This window comes from Mesocricetus auratus, unplaced genomic scaffold (genome assembly GCF_017639785.1).
Source record: "Mesocricetus auratus isolate SY011 unplaced genomic scaffold, BCM_Maur_2.0 Super-Scaffold_100019, whole genome shotgun sequence".
NCBI classification, from domain to species: Eukaryota; Metazoa; Chordata; class Mammalia; order Rodentia; family Cricetidae; genus Mesocricetus; species Mesocricetus auratus.
Window position 1 is genome coordinate 35,889,035 of NW_024429200.1, and position 26,943 is coordinate 35,915,977.

Genomic DNA, 26,943 nt, shown 5'->3' on the forward strand with positions numbered 1-26,943 from the left:
GAACGTTTATATAACAGATTACATCACTGCTAATTCCAGGCTTGCTGAATGTCTCATGTTAGCCATTATTAGCTGATTCTCAGATTGTACACTTCTATAATAACAGCACTCCCTGTGTATGCTCAAAATATATGCTAAACAAAGAGATGAGGCCAGGAAAAATGTATAAATTAAGCTTAAAAATACCATGGACATTACATACAACAGACCAGTGCGTAAGGAAGTTTTTTTCTATGTTTATATCCCAATGTATTTTAACTATTTTTTATTCTATCAGCTTCATAGTTTCAAATCTTTTGATTGAGTTAATTGCTTGTGAAAGGTTAAGAGTTATGCAACTGTTTTTATTCTTCTAAGTATGGATATCCAGTTCTCCTAGAAGTGTTTGTTGAAGAGACTTTCTGTTCAGTGCTTGTTTTTGACATCTTGATCAACACTGACTTGTCTGTAGCTTGACAAGTAGGTTGGTTTCAGACCTGGTTCTCCCTGTCACCTTTGGTCACAACGTTACTTCCCTCCTTGTTGGGACCCTTCATAGGAATCACACTTCTCCTCAGCTTTGGGTCTTGGGTATTTCATAAGTTAACAGCTTTTGTTAAACAAAGGCTCCCTGGCAACAAAACCTATCCAGGTCCATTACCATCACCTTGACCTTATGGACCAAGGGCTGGAAGAGCCTCATCATGATGAGTGACAAAAATAAGCCACAGCACACCCAGAGAGCCATAGGCTGGCCTGCTCAGGCCTGATCCTTGTCAAGAAGGGTTCATGGCAAAGCACTGCAAAGAGAAACTACACACACACACACACACACACACACACACACACACACACACACACACACACGCGCACACACATATCACAAACTTTTCTAGTACACTGCTCTTTTTAAAGGCTTATGTAGTAAAAAGATTTGTAAACACTAAAGGCAAAAGCAGAGTTATCTAGTGAAGTATGGATATTGCTATAAAAATCTTAGTTTACTTGAAATTAAAACAAATTATGTGCTATAATCCATCTGTAACTTCTGAACACTTATATTTAAACTTAGTAGTATCTTGCAGTGGAACCATTGGAGGTAACTAACGAGGACACTTAGTCTGCAGTGGGTGAGGAAGAAGGATCCAAGTGAGCAAGCCTGCTCCACCTCAGCCTGTGCTGTCCCATCTACCTGGGGACATAGGGATCCCAGGCAGCAAGAAGTTTCTCCCCAGGTGCAGCTCCTTCACCTGGGTCTTCCTAGCCTCCAAAACCCATAAGGAATACAATTCCTTAGTTTATGTGTCATTAGTCTGTTGTTTTCAGTTACAGCAATAGAACATATGACAAAACAATACTAAATATCAGGAATAAACAAAGCTAATGTTCCAGGGAATCAGTTGAACAGAATCACCCATAGTTTGCCTGTAGACATCAGGGCTCTCTGCCAGTCCTCAAAAATCTCAAGTCTCCGGACTTTACCCAAACAAACCAGAAGGTGGCATAGTTGCTACTATAGAGAAACCAATTTAAAAAAAATGGAGAAAAAGACTTCTCATATCTGAGAATCGAAACTGCAAAGCAGACAACTTTTTTTTTTCACTTCCTTACACCCTGCCAGCATCAGACACACCCTGATGTTTCTCAGCCGGTTTGAGCTGGTATCAAAGTAGAAGAGTGACTATTTAAACTTGCATCAAGACTAAATGAAGTTATTTTTCTCTGACATCTCAAGACAAAGAAAATACTGACAACAGACATTTTTTTCACCAAACCGCACAGTTCGCCCTTTTTTTTTAAACATAGAAGATATCTGAAAGTTTGGGTGAGTACAAAATCTCTCCTATTATTGTTGTTATTGCTAGTGTCTACAGAAACCGTTTATTGAACATGCAGAAATGTACTTTGTGGTTAGAAAGTCTGAATATACTTCAACACAAAAGCAATACTATCCTGAGCCTAGGTCTTCTGGACTCTGTGGTGTTGTGAAAGAATCTGCTTTATACTAGCCATAGCATCCTATTCAAGATGCAGTTGACAGGTAGGGACACCTCTGTTAATATCCCCTGAAGGAAAGCAGCATCTTCAGGAAGTAAAAACTAAACATTTTAATGTTTGCATCGTTCAAAGGCACAGCCCACCCATCACTCTGAGGAACAGTCAGGTTAGAAGCAGAGTCCTTGACAGCCTCTGGGATATTAATGGGAAGTCAGGTCCGTCTGGGAGAGGCAGAAAGGGACTGACTGCCTGCTAGAGCTTCCTCTAGTAAGTTTGGAATCATGGCTGTTTATTTTCCCACTGAGAATCAGAGGCTCAGGTCTGATTCCCCCAAGTAACTGATGATGTCATTCAAGGGGAATGTGTTGCTGAGTGAAGACCTCCTTCAGAAAGGCGGACAAACACACAGTCAGCCCTACAATTCATAAGTGTGTCTGTGTGTTCAGTCACATAAATTCTGTTCCTTAATTATGTTGTGTGAGCTCAGAAGTAACCCTGGGGGACAGATACACCACTTTTTTTCTATAAAAAAAATTTTAAATTTAAATTAGAAACAAACTTGTTTCACATGTCAATCCCAGCTCCCTCTCCCTCCCTTCCTCCCCAGCTCCCTCCAATGCCTCCAGCCCCCACCCATTCCCCACTTCACTCCCCAGGGACGGTGAGGCCCTCCATGGGGGATCTCCAGAGTCTGTCATGTCATCCAGGGCAGGGCTTAGGCCCTCCACCATGTGTCTAGGCTGAGAGAGCATCCCTCCATGTGGAATGGGCTCCCAAAGACCATTCATGTGCCACGGATAAATACTAATCTAATACCAGAGGCCCCAAAGATTGCCAAGACCTCCTCACTAACACCCAAATTTAGGTGTCTGGATAAGTCACATGCTAGCCTCTCAGCCCTCAGTATAGGATCCATGAGCTCCCCCTTGTTCAGGTCAGCAGTTTCTGTGGGTTTCACCAGCCTGGTCTTGACCCCTTTGCTCATCACTCTTCCCTCTCTGTAACTGGGTTCAGTTCACAGTTTAGCTGTGGGTGTCTGCCTCTGCTTCCATCAGGCACTAGATGGCATGTAAAGTAGTCACCAATCTCATTATTGGGGAAGGGCATTTAAGATAGCCTTTAATCTATTGCTTAGATTGCCAGTTGGTGTCATCCTTCCAGATCTCTGGAAATCTCACTAGTACCAGATCTTTCCTCAAACCTAAGACGGCTCCCTTTAGTATGCTATCTCTCTTCCTGTTCTGCTCTGTTCTTCGCTGACCCAACATTCCTGATCCCCCAAGTCCTCCTCTCCTCTCTTCTTCTCCCCCTCCCTTTTTCCCAGCTCCCTCTCCCCTCCTCCACATTCTCCCTATGTGCTCCGGAGATCCTGTCCCATTCCCCTTCTCTAGGGTACCATGCATATCTCTCTTAGGGTCCTCCTTGTTTTACAGACTCTCTGGCAGTGTGATCGTAGGCTGGCACTCCCATGATCCATATCTAAAATCTATTTATGAGTGAGTACATACTATGTTTGTCTTTTTGCAGACACACCACTTTTTAGCATTCTAATTAGCCTTCCTCCTGCTCTTTTTTCCTAAGGGATTTTATATATGTGTGATCCTGCAGAACCTTTAAGGGTTTCTGCAATCCTTTTAGAAACACAGGACAGTCTAAAAAAATCATTAAAACGGTGAAGTACAGAAAAGTTTTATCCCCTCCAGTACATTCTGCAAGGGGCCTCTTCAGCAGATTTAAAGGATTGACTGAAGGAAGAACTATCAAGACTCTATGTAGAATTTAGAACGGTCATTCTCACCCCTTTGCAGGGCTCAAATGACCTTTTCACAGAGGTTGTCTAAGATCATCAGAAAACAGATATTTACATCACTATTCATAACAGTAGAACAATTACAGTTGTGAAGTGGCAATGACAATAATTTTATGGTTGTGGGTCACCATAGCATGAGGAACTGTGTTAAAGGATCATAGCATTAGCATGGTGGAGAACCACTGCTCTGGACTGTAGAAAATGAAGCGTGTTCAGTTGCATATGCTAGGAGTGAGAACACTGACAATTCGCCCTTTACAATTTATCTGCTTACTTCCTCAACCGAATACTTCAGCCCAGCTCTCCATACCTCCAACCCTGATAGGAGGACTCAGCCTTATATTCTAATATGTTTATGGCATGCAGGGCAGGTGCACATAAGTCACCTAACTCACGACTCCCCCATGTATTTTTACACTATTACACCCAGAGGGGTGGGGACCACATGTGTGTGGAAGGTTTTCACTGATAAAGTTAGGGAGACTCCAGTTGTCCTGATAAGATGTGGCACAAGAACCCTGGACTTGTACCGAGGAGCCTGGCATACCAGGCAGCTGAATGACCGTCATGTGCTCACTCTGTGTCTCGGTAGTGAGTAGGCAGCAGAGGTGGGCTGGACGGGGGAGCAAAAGCAGGTAATAGCTAAGGCTCAGAGCTGGACAGTTACACGGGAGTGTATGAGGCTGTGCTTATGTATGGGAGTAACTAGTGGTCAGTGAGAGCTGGTGTTAGACAGTTGCAAAACCAGTAACCACACTGTCATTTCCTGCCCCTTTCTCCGCGTCCACGAGTCAGATCCCTTGGACAGGAGGCAGCAGTGACAAACTGGAGATGGCAGCTCTTTGTCATTGACACAGCCCTTGTACCACGCCTGGGTCATTTCTATTGCGTCCAGAAGATTGTCATCCACGATGATGTAGACAAAAGATGTGGAAATTGATGCTCTTAAGATCTTTTTGCTTTATAATTTGTTAATCGAGCAGTATTAGAAAACTATGATGGTACAAGTGCTGGCAAGTTAGACCAGGCCAAGTTGGGCTACTGTGCACAGAGAGGGTCGTATATCCGATGCCTGGTGTCCTTTAGTACTGAAATGTTATGAAGGAATAGACAATAGTGTACCTATCTGTTGTACTATTCGTTTACTGGATTCATTTGTACTTAGGAAGTTTACCTTTGAAACAGGATACATAATGAATTGTGCATGTCTGTCGGGAAAGAAAAGGCAGAAAGAATGTTGCCTTAAAACAAGGCCAATCAAGTGATACATTATTACAAGGCCCTCTAACACGGAAGGTGATGGCATTGAGCAGGCCTCTGGCAGAGAAAGCATGGTCATTTGCAGTATAACTTTAGGAACTTTGCTACTGAGCTGTTCTTATGGATGATGTGCACTAGCATTGAGATGTTATTGGGGGTGTATCAGCAAGTTTTTTGCTGCAGTCCCTTGCATGATGCAGGAGAATCCAACTTTTGGAAATTGTGACAGGTTGTCATACACAAAGTTCATATTTGAAAACCATGCCCTCCACCTACAAAATAAAGCACACACACACACACACACACACACACACACACACACACACACCGAGGCATACACCCACGTGCATGTGCATAATGTTTTAAGTAAGTTTATAACTATGGTTTGGATGATATTTATAACTGTCTTTGTGCAGCCAGAGAGCTATGGGTTAAATAAGCCTACAAGACATAAATACAACATTTTTCTGTCCGTTTTTAGAAATTTAAAGTGCAACAGAATACATAAAAGTGTCCTAATATGACTCAGTGGGGAAGGACAGCATTTGCTGTGTGTGCAAGTATGAGAAATTGAGTCAGAATCCTAAACTTGATTTTCAAAAGTCCAGGAGTAGTCACCTGCCTATAACCCAAGTACGCCGTGAGGTGGAGACTGGGAGACTGTTGGTTGTAGATGGTTTCTAGCGAAAGTCTGAATAAGAAAACCTCACTTTGAGGGAAAAAGTAGATTGTAATAGAGCAGGACTCCCAGTGTCTTAAATCATACAAGTGCATGCATACACACACACATACACACACACACACACACACACACACACACACACAGGGATGCTCGCACACAAATTTAAAGCAAATAAGTAAAAAAAATTTAAATGCCATAATAAAAATCCATTATTTTTTAAGCTGACTAAAATTGTTAGTGAAACAATTATATGCTGGTGGTGTAGACTCCATTTATAAACTAGAAATTTAAATTCATGGCATAAGAGTCATCTTCACTGAAATCAGTTTGATTATTTAGAAGGCTTATTCCACTTCAAAGTCTTCAAGTGGGACATTAATCTTTCTATTCACTTCCATCCCCAAAAGAAAGCACATGTATGAGACATGTTTGTCTTTCTGTGTCTGGGTTTCCTCGCTCAAGGTGATTTTATTTAGTTCCATCCTTTTGCCTGCAAATTTCGAGAAGTCGTGGTTTTTTACACTCAATGGACCCATTATGTAAATGTACCACATTTTCTTTACCCTTTCTTCAGTTGCTGGGCATCTAGGTTGTTTCCAGGTTTTAGCTATTACAAATAATGCTGCTACAAACATGGTTGAGCAAATGTCTTTGTGGTATGAGTGTGTATCCTTTGGGTATATGCCCAAGGGTGATACAGCTTGGTCATGAGGTAGATGGATTACCTATTTTCTGAGAAAGCATCATACCAATTTCCAAAAAAAGGAGAGAAAAGAAAACACACACACACACACAGGCACGCACACGCTACAGGGTGGAGAGAAAGAACAAACATACCATGTGAGATAGCTTAGAAAATATGCTAAAAGCAAGTCTGCTGTCTGAAAAAACACACAAACGTGGATGAAATGTAGTATTCAGATTGGAAGCTGGCACCAAGCAGGTGTTTGCACTTTTGTCTGCTGAGTCTTATTAATGGTGAGGGTAGACACCTTTCTTCAGTTGGTGTTTGTTTCATGTGCTAGAACGCTAACCCCAGGTCTACCAATGAGCTACATCCACAGAGTAGATAACGTTGATATGAAGTTTCAGAGAAGTTAAGGAAAACAATACTCAGAATGAATTGTGAGTGGAATAGCATGTCAAAGCTAGTCCTGAAAGCTGATGTAGAAATACTAAAGCATTAGATATAATTTCAAGACTTGAATACCTAGACTTGAACTAGTCATCATCCTCGATTTTAGAGCACATGACTGTCTTGTTTCTCTGCAGCCTTCACTTTATTTTAGTCATCTGTTTACTCCATTGTGTATTTTAGAGGATTGGTGGCTTTTTAAATGCAGTGTGATTTATATGACAAGAGCTTCTCTCCATGACACAGTTCTGATGTTTCTCTATACCTTCATTTATGCAACTCCCCACATTCAGAGTACTTGTTCCCATTTAAGGAAGCACACCCTTAAGCAGAAATGACTGCCATAAATTAACTCTGTCTGTCCTTGAACTTCATGGAAAGGCATCCATACAATGTGTTCTCTGTGTCAGTGCCTTAGTTGCCTCCCTCTGGTATGTGTAAGAGTTATCTCTGTTGATAAAAGCATTCAAATCATTTTTCAGACTAACTGAAATAATTTGCATCCCCACCAGCACCTCTCAAAAGCTCCATTCACTCTCAGCTTTCACCAATAATTGGGCTTATGGGTTTTTAATGTCAGCTATTCTGTTTGGCATGTGTTGTTACATCCATGCAATTTAATTTTGAATGTCTGCAAAGGGTTAAGATTTCAGAACTGCTGTATATTCTGATCTATTGCATTCAGGCAGCTGTCAAAAGCCCACTGGTTAGTCATCCTCCAACTAGTCCTATCTTGTCCTACTCCAAACCAGAATCAGGAAATTTCCCTAGTTCACCTCTCTATTCCCAGAATTTTAGCTTGCTGCCGTCATGCCAGCTGTCATCGGCTACATAACTTCAAAAGTATACGCTTTCCTGTGGTGATATCTTGTTTGTACAACAAATAAAGCTTTCCTGAAGATCAGAGGGCAGAGCTAGCCACGAGTTAACCATAGAGGTCTGGAGGTCTGTACAGACAGGAAGGGAGATGACTAGGCGGAGAGAGGACTATAGGCAGGAGGAGACAGGAGCTTGCTCTCTTTTCAATCTGAGGATTTCATAGAGGTAAGAGCTCTAGTGATTGCTCTGCTCTGCTTCTCTGATCTTTCCACTTTCATTCCCTAATATCTGACTCTGGGGTTTTATTATTAAGACCTGTTAGAAATGGTGTTATACTTTCTTAGTTCTTTAGTCTTGTTTCTTGTCTCTACAGTGGGAGCATCAGTGACCTCTGTGATTTAGGACCCACACTGGGCAGTGGGACTCCTTTCCCTGATTCTCCAGTGTTGGTAAGTTACATATTTCATCTCACTTTTCAAAGTTTATCCACATAAAGTTGGTTGTAATATCCTCTGAGTCACTTAATTTTTGTTGTAGTATCCGGTGAGTTCTTCAATTTTCCACATGCCTGTCAATTTTATCACCTTTTATTCTTGAGTACCACTTTGGGGCTTTGCTAGGTACCTCCATTGTGATTGTGTTTTCCTCTTTTCTCTTTAAATTTATTCTTTTGAGTCTATTTTCTCCCCTCCTTCTTCCCTGTTTAAGTTTACTGTGTTGCACTTTAAACTCACCAAGTTATCAGTGATTCTTTTACTTTTATGAAAGCATTTAAGCTTGTAACTCCACAGACATTGTTGCTACTGTTTCTTTCAAGTTTATGTACTTAATATCTTCATTACTGTTTAATTATAAATGTTTTCTCTCTAATGCATGCCTTTCTAATTTTACATTGTTTTTAAATTCAACTTCATTTGCAATCACCAGCATCTATCTGCATGTAGTTTTAAGAAATAGTCATATAGTCTATATACTTTTTTATCAAGGTTCCTACTGGTAAAGTCTTTCAACAGTACAGTACAACATTGCATTGACATTTGTACATTCAAAACACAAGCACTGACACACAGACATCCCTCTTGTGGGTCTTTCTAGCTGTGCTCACTCCTCATACTCCATCTCTCCCTAACTCCAGTAGCTCCTAATCTGCTGTCCATTATTATGGCCTTGCCATTTCAAGAATACCTGTAAGTAGAAGTGTACAGATTGTGACATTTAGAAGTTGGCTTTTTCCCTCAGCAAAATTCTCTTGGGATTTATGATGGTTTTTGTGTGTTGTGGTTTGGATGTAAAATATCCCCTGAAGGCTCATGTGCTTGGTCCCGGTAATGTACAGAAATGCTGCATATTGAAAAGGGAGTGGATCATTCAGACTCTTACCTCACACATGGATTAATCCACTGATAGATTTGTGGTTTGATAGTTTTATTGGCAGGTGGTAGAAACTAAAGGAAGTGGCCTAGTTACAGGAAGACTGTTAGTAGAGGCATACCCTGAAGAGTTTGTTTAATCTACCAGACTCTCCCCTCTGCTTCCCTCTCCCTGTCTGCTTCCTGGCTGACGTGAGGTGAGCAGCTTTTCCCCACTGTGCCTTTCCTCCTTGGTATTTCTGACTCAACTATGCTTAACTTGACCATCTCCAATTCCATTCATTTTTGAGAATGACATAATTTTGCTTGTGACTGCATATTTTACTATCATATATAATATCAATATATATATATAAAATATTTGTGGTAGTTTGAAAATATGTGGCCTCCATAAGCTCATAGGAAGTGGCATTATTGGTAAGTATGGCCTTGTTGGAAGAAGTGTGTCTCTGTGTCTGTCTCTCTGGGGGCAGGCTTTGATGGTTCTTATGCTCAAACTACATCCAGTGTTTTAGTTCACTTCCTGTTGCCTGTGGGTGAACATGAAGAACCCTCAGCTCCTTCTCCAGCACTGTGTCTGCCTGCATGCCACCATGTCATGCCATGGCAATAATGGAGTAAACCCCGAATTGGAAAACTGAATATTTTCCTTTATAAGAATTGCCATGGTCATGGGTCTCTTCACATTAAAAGACACCCTTATTAAGACAGTATTTTTTATCCATTTGTAAGACATTGGATATCTCAGCTTATCTGTTAACCTTTCTGTTATGATTACTGCCACATTAAATGTGTGTATATAAGCCGGGCGGTGGTGGCGCACGCCTTTAATCCCAGCACTCGGGAGGCAGAGGCAGGCAGATCTCTGTGAGTTCGAGGCCAGGCTGGACCGACAGCCTCCAAAACAATACAGAGAAACCCTGTCTCGTAAAACCAAAAAAAAATGTGTGTATATAGAAATGTGTATTGTGTATTTAACTTTTATCCTTTTTATTTATTTATTTCCCCCATGGTTTTATTACACATTAAAATTTTCAGAAATGCAAGTCTTTACAAATTGGGGAAAAACCACAACTTTGTTGTTATATTTTTTTCATAAATTTTCAAAATTTATTTTATATACCAACCACAGTTTCTCCTCCCTCCCCTCATCTTTTTCCATTTCCCTACCCTCTTTTCCTCCACTTCTCCTCCATATCCAGTCAGATGGGAATCAACAAAGCATAGCACATCAAACTGAGGAAGGACAGAGATCCCCCACCCACCCATACTTGCATCAAGACTGAACAAGGCATTCCATCATAGGGAATAGGCACCAAAGAGCCACTTCATGAATCACGAACAGCTCCTGGTCCCATTCATTCTTCTTTATTATGTGACAGACATAGAATATCTAAATCAAATGTTTTCATGTTTAGATAGGTCCTCCATAGTGAATAGGAGTGAGGAGAGTGAACGCACCCTCCTGAGGCCACCTGCCTTGGGTGATCAGGAAACACCATGGGTCTGCCCAGCACCCGAGTAGCTGGACACTAGTATGGTAAGAAAATATATAGTGGAGTGCGAGAGACAGAGAGACAGACAGAGGGAGACAGAGGAAAAACAGAGAGAGACAGAGACAGAGAAGGAGATACAGAGACAGAGAGAGAAAGATAGAGACAGAGGGAGACAGAGAGAGACAGAGACAGAGACAGACAGACACAGAGAGAGAGAGAGTCCTGTGGAGAGAGCAGATCTGAAGAGGAGAAAGTCATCATGAAGAAGAAGCGGATATGGGCAGCCAGTTTGCCACTCTGGGCCATGGTGATGACTTTCTGGACCTGTGCTGCTTCCCGGGGCCATGTCTGGTTCCATGGCCCTGCCCCATCTGTAGCCCATGTTGATGTTCATGGCTCCTGTTAACCACCAAAGGCAATACAGATTCCAAGGGTGTGGGCCACCACCTGAGCCCATGTTGGTGTCTGAGGGCCACCCTACTAACCAGTGATGCCAATCTGAGTAGCCTGTGGTGCCACCCAAGGCCATAGTGACATCCATGTCTGGGCTGCTGCCAAGGGCAATGTTGGGGCCCATGGTCCTACCACAGCCAGAATCTGTGTAGATATTCATGGCCTACATTACCCCTGTGCTGCCACCAGAGGCCACATGGACGCCTGGGTTTTAGACTGCCACCTGTGGCCATGTTTGGGTCCAAAAGACATGCTGTTGCCAGGATTATGCCAATCTGTGTGGCCTGTGCTGCCACCTGAAACCATACTGTAAACTGTGCCTGGGTTACTGCCAAAGCCCATCTTGGACCGACTGCAGGCAGGGTCTGTGCTGATGTATGTGGCTTCTCTTACCATTGAAGACCAAGTGGCTGCTTAGGATCTAAGATGCTGCTACCTGGGAAGCATCCAGGCCAATCAGCTATCGATAGCCCTGTCTGTCTGTGGTCCTGTTGCAGCTGGTCTCAGTCTTGATGTGCACCGCCCATGTTACCACAGGGCCCTAACCATGTGTTAGACCTTGTGTTGAGGTACAATGGCCATGCTGAGCTGGCCCCACCCCTCACTGTCCCAGGGAGAGCCTCCCCCCCTCAGTAGAGAGCTGATCCCACTCCTGACCATGGGTGTGGGAGAACTGGCTCAGCCCTCACATGAGAGGAGTGGTACCAGAGGCCTGCACTGACCAGTTTGGCTACCAACCAGGCACACATTCAGGGCTTTGAGTTGGCACTCCCCAATATCTATACCATCTGTGGCCCACTAGAGCTTGTGAAGTCACTGGTCCTGTAGAACCATAGCACAGAAACTCAATGACTCAGGGCAACAGCAGGCTATCTGGAAGGAGCTTCAGTGAAGGTCTAGGATTGATGGTGTACAAGAAGCCAGAAGACTTTTGTTTTTATATTGAGCTATACATTTTTCCACACTGCCCTCCTTTCTCCCCTCTCTCTCTTTCCACCCTACCCCCAACAAGCCACACTCCCAGTTTACTCAAGAGGTCTTGTTTTCATTCCCCTTCCTAGGCAGATCCATGTCTGTCTTCCTTAGGGTCCTCTTTGTTATCTAGGTTGTGACCAGTAGGATGGTTGTCCTTTGCTTTATGTCTAATAATCACTTATGAATGAGTACATATCATATTTGTCTTTCTGGATCTGGGTAACCTCACTCAGGATGAGAAACCAGAAGCCTTTAATGAGACCAATAACACATTACACAATGAAAATTTGCAGCGAAGCCTTTTGGACAAAAGTGTAGACTGCATGGTATTCAGCAGCTTCCAAGGCCACTGTGAGGAATGAAGAGGCCATGGAAAGTCAGGAAAGAAGAAGGAACAAAGGGGTTTTTGCTGCTCATGTTTGTATTTTTGTTTTTTTAATTTGTTTGGTTTGGGGTTTTTTGTTTTTCTTTTACAATTTGTCTGCTTAATTAATATCTTATTTGTGCTTTTTAGTTTGGGTTCTATTATTTCTTTTTAAGTTATCCCTTCGGGGGATGCTAAGAGGCTAAAGGGCAGACATGGAAGGACTGGGAGATGAGTGGCAATGGGGTGAAATTCCCAAAGAATCAATAAGACATTATCGTAACAGAATAAGAGTGAGGAGAGTAGACAGCCTTGTCTTGTTTTGTTTTCTTGTTCCCCATAGGTCTGCAGTTTGCATGGTTACTTTTATCACCACTGCAACCAACCTGACAAGGGAGGGGTTGGAGGGTATTTAACCTTAGTTCACAGTTTCATAGCAGAGAAAGCATGATGATGAGAATTTTCTGTATGACCCGCTCACATGTCAGCAGACCAGGATAAGAGGACCTTGGGGAGGCTGTCTATAACCTCTAGCTCCCCAACTATGGCCATATACCTGCCAGCTAGGCCCCATGCCCAGAACAGTCTACAACCTCCCAAAACAGTGCCACAAGCTAGGGCTCATATGCAAACACATAGAACTGTAGGAGACATTTCAGATTCAAATCATAACATCCCATCCCTGACCCCCATATGCTCATAGTCATCTCATAATGCAAATGTGTGCAAATCTCAGAAGTCCTCAGAACTTTATACTTCCAAAAATTTCAAAGGATCTAAGACTCTAGGCAATAATTTAGCTGTGAGTGCTATCAAATAGGGTCAGGGAGTTATATTCTTCAACATACAATAGGACAGAATAAATATTCCCAGCTCATAAAGAGGAATGGGAGCATATCAAGAAAAGAATAAGGATGGTTTGTAGCTGAGGGTGCAAAATGGTTGTAGAGAAGGTTTTATATACTGCTGAGAAGAATGTGTTTTCTCTGTCTGTGGGTAGAACTTTCTGTAGACACCAGTTGAACACAGTTGATCTAAAGTGTAATTTAGCTCTGAAGTTTATCATTTTAGAAGAGCTATCTAAATGTAAAAGTGGGCCGATGGGTCATGTTTGGTTTTGCTTTTTGTTCTCCTAAAATAGACCATGACAAAAATAAATTGGGGAAGAATGGGCTTCTTTGTCTTATACATCCCAATCATATAACCCCTCACTGAGGGAAGCCTAGAATCAAAGTCACAGACCATCATTTGGGGACACCAAGGCAGGAACTTAAGCAAGAGAGGAACCTGGAGTCATCAAGTGATGCAAACGCCACGGAAGAGCATTGCTTTCCGGCTTACTCCCCGCAACTTAGGCAGCCTATTTTGTACAACTTAGGCCATCCATCCAAGGGTGGTACCACCCACAGTGGGCTGGGCCTTCCCACATCAATCACTAATCACAAAAACACCCGACACACTTGCCTATAGGCCAGTCTGATGGAAACAGTTTTTCAGTTGCGGTTCCTTCTTCTCGCATGACCCTAACTTGTGTCAAGTTGACAAAAAAAATTAACCAGCACTTACTGTCTTGGGGTTTCTATTTCTCTGAAGAGACACCATGACCACAGCAATTCTTATAAAGGAAAACTCTTAGTTGAGGTGGTGGCCTGCAGTTTCAGAGCTTCAGTCCATTATCATCATGGCAGGGAGCATGGTGGCATGAATGCATATGTAGTACTAGAGGAGTAGCTCTTAGTCTACTTCTTTCAGGCAACAGGAAGTTGACTGAGATATTGGTATCCCGAGCTTAACAAACCTCAAAGCCCACTCCCACAGTGATACACTTCCTCCAACAAGGCCATACCCACTCCAAAAAAGACACACCTCCTTAACATTGCCACTCCCCAACCAATTATTTGCAAACCACCACATTCCACTCCCTGTTCCCATAAGCTTGTAATAGTATCTTAATGCAAAATTCGTTTAGTCCAACTTAAAAAGTCCCCATAGTCTATCACAGTCTCAATAATTTTTTAAAGTTTGAAATCTCATCTGAGAATTCTGTAGTCTCTGAACTGTAATCACCTATAAAAATTAAATCAAAACTGTAATCACCTGTAAAAATCAAAGTCAAAAAGCAGATCACATACTTCCAACATGTAATGGCACAGGATATACAATACCATTCCAAATCATAGGAAAGGGAGCATAAGTAACATTGAAAGCAAAAACCCTCTGGAGAAACTCCAAAAGCTGCATCTTTGTATCTGATGTCATAAAACTCTTCAGATCTCCAACTTAATTCAGTTTTGTTGACTGAAACACATTTCTTTCTCTTGGGTTTATTCTATTCCCTGTCAGCAGCTCTCCTTCAAAGGTATCCCATGGCTGTGGCATCTCTGACATCTTGGGTTCTCCAAGGCAATCAAGGCTTCAACTGCACAGCTTCCCACAGTGGCCTCTCTACTAGGCCTCCATTCAGGGACACCCTGACATATGCCAGGTCTTGGTGACTCACTTAGGCACAGAGGCAAATTCATAACCTGTGCCTTCTATCCTACTCTAAAGCCATAACCATGTGACTGAATCTGCCAAGTTCTGCTGCTTACTGAGGCTAAAACATGGTCCCTCATTCAATTACATTTTCACCAACTTTCTTTCCTTCACTGCCCAAGCTTGGTTATCCAAAAACTTGCTCTGTAGACCAGGCTGGCCTCAAACTCATAGATCTGTCAGCCTCTGCTTTCCCAGTGCTGGAATGAAAGGTGTGTCTCACTGCACCCAGCCCTAAACTTTTCTTTAGTTCCTTTTTACAAGTTGGAAATTTAGCTGGGTGGGATCTTGCCCTGAGGTCTCCACTCCATATATTTCATTATTCAATGTATTTATCTCCTTGAACCCTGGGCTCGCCTCCATTCCACTTTCTGGTGCTCCTTTTCTCCTCTAAACTTACACTTTGTATTTTACTCTGCTCATATTGCAACTTTTCATTATAAATATTTATAAGCATTGTGGCTCCAAAGGACACTGTAACGATAATCGACACAATTACTGAAAGTAAAACTAAGTATTTATTATAGAAATTACTCACAAGATACCAAACAAGTAACCCAGATGAGCCAAGTAGATTTCTCGCTGCCGAACCGGAAGCCGAACTCCGGGAAAAGAGACCGAGACTTCCTGTGTGCTGTCTTTTATGCCTTCCCCCGTAAGGCCCCCTAGCCATGCCCAAAAGTGGGCCTGGCTAGTGACGTAGTTCACCGCCTACGTACGTATACGTCTTTACGTCCAGCCGTAAATACGTCTTTAGTCCTGCCTAAAGTGGGTGTGGTTAGCGGTGTGGTAAACCGCCCTTTTATTACCTCATCTGTATGCGCCTCTAGTAAGTCACATGTTTAATGGCGGCATACAGACTTCCTCCTACAAAGCATGAATACCAGTAACTAGTAGATGAAGTCATACTAGGCTGTTTTAAGATTTCCCCTGTCCATGGAATTAATCTAAAAACTCTTCACTGTAGCCTCAGGAAGACTCTTTGGAAAAGGGTAAAAGGCAGCTTTTTTCTTCACCAAACTATCACAAGAATGATCTCCAGACCACACACTTGAAAGACCCCGAATTTATAGAAATAAAATATAAGCTTAAACAGGGAGGGCACCCCACTAGAGAACTTGGGAAGTGAACAAAGGACCCCATCCCAGGAACCGGCCATACCACAGAATGGAATGTATGGTTTAGCAACCTTAATTGCAGAAGGGCTGTAAATCCACAAAAGGCCAATTCCGGGCTGCCAACCATCTGTGAAGAACTGACCAGGGCGTCAGAGATGGGCAAACAAGACTAGTGGGAAACAAGGAGATAACACTATTTACTTAGGGAGAGATAATTAACTCATGCCAAGGTTTGAGGAATTTACAACATGTAGGTCAGGAAGACATCTACTTCCCTGGGTCGGGAGTTACGTACCCCTACCCCCGTCACGAGATAGGGACCCCTCCCAAAAGCTTGTGGTTTTTGTCTTTAAAAGCTGATTGTAACTGAACCTCGGGGCCAATCGGTCTAAAAGCTGACCGAGAGGCCCATCTGCAGATGCCTAATTAAAGCCTCTTGCGTGTTGCATCAATTGGCGCATGGACTCTTGATTCTTGGGGTGACGAATCCAGCTTGGGGACCCCTCCTCAATTCGGGGTACCCCAACACACTAAAATTCTTCTCTGAAACCTCTAGAGTTAGCCTCCAACAGTTCAAATAACTCTTAGCACCTCTGCCTTCCATGCTCCTACTAGAATGACCCATTAAGGAGTGCTTAAAGCATCCCACTGCTTTCCTAACCCAAAGTACCAAAGACCAAATTCCCCGAACAAAAGCATGGCCAGACCTATCACAGCAATACCCAATTCCTGGTACCAACTTCTGTCTTCATAAGACTTTCTATTGCTTTGAAGAGAAAATATAACCATGGAAACTCTTACAAAGAAAAACATTTGAGGATGCAGCTTACAGTTTCAGAGTTTCAGTCCATTATTATCATGGTGTGGAGCGTGGTGTCATATAGGCAGACATGGTGCTAGAGAAGTAGCTGAGAGTCTTACATCTTGCAGGCAACAGGAAGTTGATTGAGACACTGAGTGGCATTGTGAGCATAGGAAATCTCAAAGCCTGCCCCCACAGTAACATACTTCCTCCAACAAGGGTATACCTACTCCAACAAAGTCACAAACCTAATAATGCCACTCCCTGTAAGTTTATGAGGGCAATTACATTCAAATTATCATCCTAATCATTACTGTGTGTTGCACCATTCTCCCATGGGGGTCTGTTGACTGCTTGTTACTAGGGGCTCTTAGCAAAACACTTCTCATCCCCTCCTCCCAGTAAGGCCTGCATGCAAGTTCCTGTTTATTGTCTAAAAGCTAATTCCTGTTTTTGGCCCACCCTTTGCTGGAGGGCCCTGGGAAGGTTGGCTTCTGACCTTGGTGTTTTTCTCCCATGCCTGCCTTTGGTATATAAGGCTCCACTCTTGTAAAAAAAATAAATGCCATTCTCCTTGTAAGAATGAGCTGCTGTCTTTGTCTTTATTTTCATCCTTAGCCCTTAGCCTCGGATCATTGTGAAGTATGGAAGCACTGTAGCTGTGAGCACACCAGCTGCTTGCTACAACTGTGTCAGGATTTAAGAGACTTTTTTACATTTTAATATTTATCTCATGTGATTATAAATCTCAATATTCAGTGCATAAATGTTTACAATATTATATCCTCTCAAAGAATTGTTCCTTTTATTAACATGCTGTGACCCACTTTATCTCTTTTTTTCTCAAAGTTTCTTGTATTGAAATTTTCTTTCATATGCTATATTCTGATTATTGTTTCCCCTCCCACAACTGCTCCAAGATCCTCCACTCATTAGCTCCATCCTAGTCACACTCTTTCTACAGAAAGATAATAAAATAAGATAATACAAAAACAAACTGCAATAGGATGAAACAAACAAAGAGAAGGAAATTTGCCAAAGGAAAAGCATAAGAAGCATATATAGATACAAAGAGCCTCTAAGGTTAAAAAAAAGTAATAATGCCCTGACAAGATATTATGAGGCAAAGACACCATTGAGTTCATTTTGTGCTGCTATCTATTGATAGGCATGGGACCTGCCACTGACAGTGATTTGTATACTTAGTGAGACTTCATTAGAGAGAAATAATTTTTCATCTGAGCCACAGTTTCTGTGAGTTTGTATGTGCATCGGTCCTGCTGTGTTAAGAGGTTCATTGTTTCTTTGGTGTCTTCCTTCCCTTCTGGTTCTCATACTTTTCCTGCCAAGACATCTTTCCCATTCTCCGTCCCTTTAACCTTATATGTAAGCCTGGCTCACATTTGTCTCCTAATATTGTGCACCCTCCTCACACTTCTGAGTCCAATGTCCCTTCCTGTGTCATACCTATCACAACTATTGCCATAAACATTTTTTAGTGTGCTTGGGTAACTTGTGTGATTAATATTTTTAATTTTATTAAATGGAGTATGAGTATCATGAAAGAACTTCACATTGGTTTGTGTTACCACTAATTTTCTTGAACATCATGCCTCATACATAATAGATACTCATCAATTTCATATTTGATAAATAAGAGGAGGCAACCACCGGTCTCAGAGGACAACGCATACACTGTTTTTGGTAGAACTTCTGAGACCACCCCTGACTGCATTCCCAAATAACAGAGTTGATAATCTAAATACATTTATAGGTTTCATTGTGTCTATTACTCTTAGTCCTTGATTAGCTCGGGACTGTTCATGACCTCAGATTGAAGCCAAAAGAAAATAAGAACATTCAAAGACATCAAGACAATCAGGAAAAATTGAACAAGGCCAGTGGAAGCTCCCTGGTAGCTGCAAGGTTATGGCATATGGCCATCATTCTGATAAATGTCCCGCCCATCATTAGTGTATTTCCTTCCTTGTTCCATCCAGCCCTGTACTCTCAAGCCTCAGTTTTTCTCCTCTAGTTCCCCTGTGAGTCTTTGAGAAGAGGCTCCAAGAAAGCTTTTGCAAGAAATGCAAAAAACAGTTAGTCTAAATTTATATTTTGTTAGTCTTTATAACTAGTAGTTCATACATTAATAATTTAAACAGGCATTCCTTAAATATCTTTAAAATCAGTTCTGTTAAATTAGCTTTTTTCATACTCTTTGTTTTGTTTATTTTCCCACCCCAGTAGTCTCCCTGACCATTCTTGTCCCACTGCTGCTAGTCTTCTTCAACCCCCTGTGCAACCCTCGGGAAGGGACCCCCGACCCGCGGGGGTGAGGTGATGAGGGTCGCTACTAATTTGGTGGGCCTTCACGAGCAGATCCGATCTGGAAAGTGAACTTCAAGAGGTTAATGTAATCAGGCTCAAGACAACGTTCACTGATCAAGAGCCTTTATTTTTGGGGCGCGCTGGAACTTATAGAGGAAGGACCTCAGGGGGTGGTACAAGCATGTCAATCAAGTCTCAACTCAAATATACACCAAATAGGGTAAAGACAAAGTTGCAATTTTCCATCAGTCATCAGTCGCATTCCACAAATGCTTGTCAGCGTAAGTCAGGTGCAGGAAATAGGGAGGGGTAGGAAGTATTCAACAGAACACTTTAATCTTTTGTTAACAAAGACAATTACTCTGTAAGGGTACTTCCCCTGGCTAGGCAGGTGGGCTGCCCTGTGTAAATTTAACTTTTATGGTTAGCCTTTTCCTTTGTCTCAAGGGCATGTGTGCTCGTAGTCACGTAGGCAGAAGGCCAAGAAACGGTTGACAGACTCCATTTTGTTCAAGGTTCTAGCAGTCCCCAACACCCCTGCTAGCCCTCTCTAGACTTTCATATCCCATGAATTCTATAACATCCCTGTTTTGTTATCTACCTAGCTCTCCTCTCATTTCCCTCTTATCTTCCCCTTTCCAGTTTCATACAAATGCACACTCACAGACATATACAGAAAAACAAACACACACACACATACACACACAATCTCATGCACACAGACACACCTCATAGAAATTAAAATCTAAGTTCCTCATATGAGAGAAAATGTGGAATTTGTCTTTCTGAGCCTAGGTTACATCACTAACAGTTCCATCCACTTTCCTGTAAATGCAATGATTTTTTTCTTTACCACTAAATAAAATACATTTGTAGATGTGCACCGCATTTCTTATCTGTTCACCTATGGACGTATATCTAGGCTGGCCTCATTTCTTAGCCATTGTCGTAGTGCAACAATAAACAACATGTGAAGATACCTGTGTGATGAGTCCTCTGATCACCTAGGGGGCTAGAATGGAAACTGTCTTTACTTTCTTCATAAACTGATTTCCACATTGGCTATACCAGTTTTCATCCCCCCCCAGCAGTAGAAAAGGGTTCCTCTTTCCCCACACCCTGGCCAGTATCTGTAGTCATTTGTTTCCTCAGTGATAGCCAGTGTAAATGTGGTGAGATTGAATACCAAAGCAGTTTCAATTTGTATTCCCCTGGTGCCTGAGGATGTTGACAATTCTTTTTCATTTTTTTTTTTTGGCCACAAATTTCTTCTTTTGAAAATTCTCTATTCAGCTCATTGGCCCATTTACTGACTGGATTGTTTCTTTTGGTATTTTTAAAGGTATTCATGTATTCTGGATATCAATCCCAGGTCTGATATATAGTTGCTAACAACTGTCCCTTTCCTCTGATTTTTGTTTCCTTAACTATGCAGGAGATTTTAAATTTCATATCATCCCATCTGTAAATTATTAGGATTATTTTGTGTGCCACTGGAGTCCTTTCGGAGAAAACTTTTGCTTATGCCCTTTATCAAACTTGGGTATCACAGCCTGTGCCCCAAGTCAGGTCCTTAATAAGCCAGTTAGAAGAGACAAAGAGGTAAAAAGCAGAAAAATAAAATTCATTCAATGTAGCCATATTATCTTGCATCAGGGTCCTAAAGTGAGGTTAAATTTACAAGAGAAGGCCAAGGATTTACATCTGTAAGCAGGCAAGGTGTGATCCCACTCACCACTGACCCATCACTGTCTGGGCTTGAGTCTCAGTCTGTAAGGTGCTCTGACAATTTCTTTGAATTATGCAACTTGCTTTCAAGGTCTCTCAAGCTGAGGACATTTCCTTCTCCCAGCATGAGATTCCTGAAGGGAAATCTCCATTTCTTTGGGGTCCTGTATTTCAATAGTCTGATAGTAAAATTGAGAGACATGGGTATCTCTTTAGAACACCTTCATTTCTGTCAAATCTGCTACATGCCTAAATCTTACAATATCTTATCTATGTTTTCCTCAGTCAGTTTCAGTTCTTCCATTAAGGCTTTTGATTCTTTTTGCATTGCATATTGTGAGTTAGAAATACTCACCTTCTTTGTGTGAATATTCAGTTTTCTCAGAGGCGTTTATTGGTGAGGTTGTCTTTTTCCAACAAGTCCTTTTGACAATTGTGTGGAAATTTAGATTACTGTGGCTGTAGGACTTATTTATGGATCCTCTGGTGTATTCCAAAGGTTTGTGAATTTGTTCTCATGCTAAGCCCATATTGCTTATGTCACTTGGCTCTGAAGTATAATTTGAGAGCAGGCACTATGAAACCTCCACATTGCTCTTTATGTTTAAAGTTACCCTGACCTATTCAGGTCATTGTCCCATTTGCTGATCAATTTGAAGTTGATATTTTTGTGACTATTCATATATCTATATATTAACTAAAATGTTCTATGAAAAGTGATTCTGTTACTGTAGACTCTAGTTTTAAATTACAACATCTCAGATTCTACACAGATAAGTCTAAAACAGAAAGGGAACAAAGACAAAAAGGGATGTTACATAGCTAGCAGTACTGCTAACTTCAGATTCAAGTTGCAATGGCCTGTGACTTGCACAATAATTAGAAATGACTACCAAGCAGTTTTAAGCTATTCTTAAAAAATAATAATATATGTATAAATAATTTGGAGAATGTTGGAATTGGCTATGGGATTTCAACAATAAAATATAATACTAAAATATTCTTGTATTACTTTATTCAAGGAACAAATTTGAAGCTTTGACATGAATGAACAAGTAACTCCACCTAAATTGATCAAAGACTGGACCAAAGAACATGTAAAAAAATGGATCACTGAAGATCTTAGCATTGATGAGAAGTATGCTCAAATTCTACTCAATGAAGAAGTGACAGGGATGGTTCTTCAGGAATTAACTGAAAAGGATCTTAGAGAAATGGGGTTACCACGGGGTCCAGCACTTCTGATCAAACGTGCATATAACAAGTTGGATAATTCCCCTGAAGGTGACAATCAAGATTCCAGACAATTAAATAAAAAACTCTTGATAAAAGAACACCAAAAAAAGACCCAAAATGAGGAAGAAAAATCAATTGCATCCAACAATGGTTATGATCTCAGAGAGATGGGACAGAATAATGAACAAGAACCAAGTCTTCTGAAAGAAAATGCCTTAAGTGATGCATTAACTAAAGACAAGGAAGGTAATAAACCCAAACCACAACACATGTCTTGCATGCCATATCTTTTTGATTCTTTCCATGATGACAGACGTTACATAGAACATTCTATTCTACAAGTTGCTGAAACAGGACCACTCAATCTTATAGACCCAATACATGAATTTAAAGCTCTCACAAACACAAAAACAGCCACAGAAGAGGACATTAAGATGAAATTTAGCAATGAGGCCTTCCGATTTGCATCGGCTTGTATGAACTCACGCACCAATGGCACTATACATTTTGGAATTAAGGACAAACCACATGGAGAAATTGTTGGTGTGAAAGTACCCAGTAAAGATGTCTTTATTAACCACTTCAATGAAATGATCAAAAAGTATTTTGAAGACAGTGACATCAAAGAAGCTAGGGCATGTATTCGGGAACCACGGTTTGTGGAAGTCCTACTGCAGAACAATACACAATCTGATAGATTTGTCATCGAAGTAGATGTTATTCCCAAACATTCTATATGTAAAGAAAAGTATTTCTACGTTATGATGCAAAGTTACACAGATAAAACATGGAAAAAAAGCCAAGAAAATTCTTTGTTTGTGAGAGAAGGGCCTAGCTCTAAGAATATCCTGGCCAATGTCAACCAACGGGATAGAGAGTTCAGAAAGTTTCTAGAGAACTTAAAGACATGGATAGCATCTAGAAAAGAGGCTGAAGAACAGAGGATGGTAACTAAGAAAGAGAGTGAGGGACTAAAGCTAGCTAAACTTTTGACCAGACACCAAAGCTCACTGGATAAGTCTTACTATGACTGGTACATTCTTGTAACAAATAACTGTGCACCAAATCAAACAGAGCACTTAGATTTCCTAAAGGAAATTAAATTGTTTGCTGTGCTGGATTTTGATCCTTACTCTCAGATCAAGGGAGTGGCCAAAGCTTACAGGGAAAGCCGAATAGCAAACCTTCATCTACCCAGTCACTATGAAGAAAACACTACCATGGAAGAGAAAATTTCTACTCTGAAACTTTATGAGCAGCCTAGCTGGATCTTCTGCAATGGAAGATTAGACTTGCAGAATGACTCGTGTCAACCTCTAGAGCCACATTTATGGCAGAGAGATAGAGCTTCTGGGGTTAGGGGACTGATCTCATTTCTCACAGACAAAAATATCATGGTAAAAGGAAAGGTTTTGGTGGTGTTTCTCTTACTTTCTCCAGTAGAAAACCAAAAGGATCCACTCATTGAGACTTTCTGTGCTTTCTATCAAGTTTTCAATGGAATGGACAACATGCTGTGTATCTGTGTCAACTCACAAATCTACCAGCGGTGGAGTGATATACTACAAGTAAGACTGGAAATCAAAGGGAGTTAGCAGAACATAGCATTTCCACTTTAAATATACAACAGGTCAACAATACCATCCTTAAACTGAAATCAGTGATTCAGTCTTCAAGAAGATTCTTGCCTTCCAGTGGATCCTCCTCAGTTATCCTGGAGAAAATGGAGGAAGATACCCTGACTGCACTAGAAATCCTCTGTGAAAATGAGTGTAAAGACACAGACATAGAGAAAAATGAATCTGAATTCCTAAAATTTAAGAAATTGAGGGAAGAACACTTTTATCGAGGAGGTAGAGTATCCTGGTGGAACTTCTACTTTTCTTCTGAGAACTATTCTTCAGCTTTTGTGAAAAGGGATGGTTATGAAGAACTTACCACTTTAATACAACAGTGTGCAGACTCTCCTGAACCAGTATTTGCCAAAGTCATCAACCTGTACCATCACCCAGGCTGTGGAGGCACTACATTGGCTATGCATGTTCTCTGGGACCTAAAAAAGAAGTTCCGATGTGCTGTATTGAAAAACAAGGCAACTGATTTTGTAGAGATTAAAGAACAAGTAAGCAAGCTCATCAGCTACAAGGCTACCAGCCACCAGGATTACATCCCCGTTCTTCTCCTTGTGGATGATTTTGAAGAACAAGAAAACACCCAAATTTTGAAGAATGACATCAATTCCTTCATAACAGAACAGGGTCTGAGATATGAGAAAACATTAGTAATAATCCTGAACTGCATGAGGTCTCAGAATCCAGATGCAAGTGCAAAATTAGCAGATAGTGTTACATTAAAATACCAACTTTCTCTCAAAGAACAAAGAGCCTTTGAGGCCAAACTACAGGAAATTGAAAAGGAGCATAAGAACTGTGAAAATTTTTATTCCTTCATGATGTTGAAAGGCAGTTTTGACCCAACTTACATACAGAATGTAGTGAAAAATACGCTGAAAGACCTGGATACTCACAGCAGGAAAGCCCAGCTCATTTCCTACCTGGCTTTGCTCAACTCCTATGTTACAGATTCTACCATTTCAGTCTCACAGTGCGAAATATTTTTGGGACTTACTTACACAAGTAAAAAGAAGACACCTGAAAGTGTAGAAGACAACATGGGAACATATTCCACACTTGTAATAAGAACAGAAGTTTTAGAATGTGGGAGATATTACGGTATACGTATCATTCACCCTCTAATTGCAACCCACTGTTTAAAAGAACTGGAAATGAGCTACGGAATGGATAAGTGTCAAATCGCATTGAATATACTAAAAGAGAATGTATTCTATGACTCTGGAATAGGAAAAGACAAATTTAAGCACGACGTGCAAACTCTTCTGCTTATAAGACAACGCAAGGAACATGGAGCAGAAACAGATACACGGTTTTCCCTGTTAATTGAAGAACTGCACAATGAGGACCCTGTAAACGTCTTGACTGCAGGAAGTGTTCGATTCCCACAAAATGCATTCATTTGTCAAGCTTTAGCAAGACATTTCTACATTAAAGAGAAGAACTTTAGCACTGCTCTGGTCTGGGCAAATCTGGCCAAAAGAAAAGCTCCTAAGAATTCCTACATTTCAGATACACTTGGTCAAGTTTACAAAAGTGAGATCAAACAGTGGTTGGGCAAAAATGAGAACTGTAGAATTATTAGTGTGGATGATCTGACACATTTGCTAGAAATCGCTGAAAAGGCCGCCAAAGCATTCAAAGAGTCTCAGCAGCAAACTGATAGTAAAGACTATGAAACGGAAGCCTGGTCACCACAGAAGTCCCAAAGAAGATATGACACATACAACACAGCTGGCTTCTTTGGTGAAATCGAAGTAGGTCTTGACACTATCCAGATTCTCCAGCTCACACCCCTTTCCATAAAGAAAATGAAACATTGATAGACGCTATGGTGCAGTTTTTATCTGGAAAGGGGGCCATCCCTACAGATCCAAAAGATGAGTATTGTGCTGTTCTCAGCAAATTTGCGTCCCACCTACAGAATTTACAGTCAGATTTGAAGCGATGCTTTGATTTTTTTTTGGATTATATGGGTCTTCTGAAACCAAGGAACACGCCAAAAGAAATGACAGAACTCTCACTAATTAAGAAAGTCAGCAGGTCTTTCAAGAAATACGCAGGGCTTTTCTGCCGATTGGATACCAATTTGTTACAGGGCAAAGAGAACATCTTACTACAAGAGGAGAATTGTAGGAGACGCATAGTGGCATGGAGAGCAGATACATTTTCAGGACTCCTCGAATATCTTAATCCAAACCACAAAGAGGCTAACAACATGGAAAACATAGTGAAAGACTATGCCTTCTTGTTACGGCATGCTCTAACTAAACAAGTGGCAAAGGGGCTGATAAAGGAGACACAGAATTTCATTTTGGCCAACATTATTCTCAGTTGTTTAAAGCCCAGTTCAAGTTACATCCTGCCATTTAACACACTGAAAACAAAGCTCCGAGAAGTCTTGCAGCTCGTGGGCCTCGGTCATCCATATCCTGATCCCTATTTTTTGGCCTGCCTTCTATTCTGGCCAGAACACAAAGAGCTAGATCAAGACTCCAAACACATAGAAAAGTACGTCTCGTCTCTAAATCGATCGTTCAGGAGACAATACAAGCACATGTGCAGGTCCAAGCAGCCAAGCACACTGTTCTACCTGGGGCAGAAGAAAGGGCTTAACAGTCTTGTCCACAAGGCTGAAATCGAGCGCTATGTCAGTGAAATACAAAATTCAAATTCCTTCTGGCAGAGTGGAGTAGTGTGGGAAAAACGGGAAGTCAAAGACCTCCTGCGCCTACTGGATGGTCAGGCTGAAGGCAAGCTAATCTCTGTAGAATACGGAACAGAGGCAAGGATAAAAATACCAGTGACTTCAGTGTATTCGGGTCCACTTAGGAGGGGAAGGAACATTGAGAGAGTAACCTTTTACCTAGGATTTTCTATTGAGGGCCCTCTGGCATATGGCATAAAAGTAATCTAAGAAGGCACATTAGTTCATAGGTGTTAGTTTACATCTATTATAATTTACTTCTATTATTGTAGTCACTCTTTCTAGTCCATAGCATTTGCTTGACATTATTGGCTCAACTATAAACACGGTTTGATTCTTTTTCTACTTCATAGGATGGGAAATATGTCCATTCCACAGCTTGACCCACAACAACATCAATCATTCCATATCCTAAATATGCCTTCATATATATATATATATATATATATATGAAGATGTTCCAGTTGGTTTATATGAGTAATACTCTAAATGGTCAATAAAGTCTGTGTAAATTAAA

General features: G+C 41.3%; 1 protein-coding gene across 1 annotated transcript; it reads left to right on the forward strand.

Moving 5' to 3' along the window:
- The first annotated feature begins 1,607 nt into the window (after window positions 1–1,607).
- Samd9l (sterile alpha motif domain containing 9 like) lies at window positions 1,608–26,943 on the forward strand. Its single transcript, XM_040728555.1, is given in 5 exon segments — window positions 1,608–1,804; window positions 8,057–8,132; window positions 21,875–23,672; window positions 23,675–25,513; window positions 25,516–26,943. Coding segments are annotated over 3 exon segments (4,737 nt in total). The 5' UTR covers window positions 1,608–1,804; window positions 8,057–8,132; window positions 21,875–21,895; the 3' UTR covers window positions 26,637–26,943.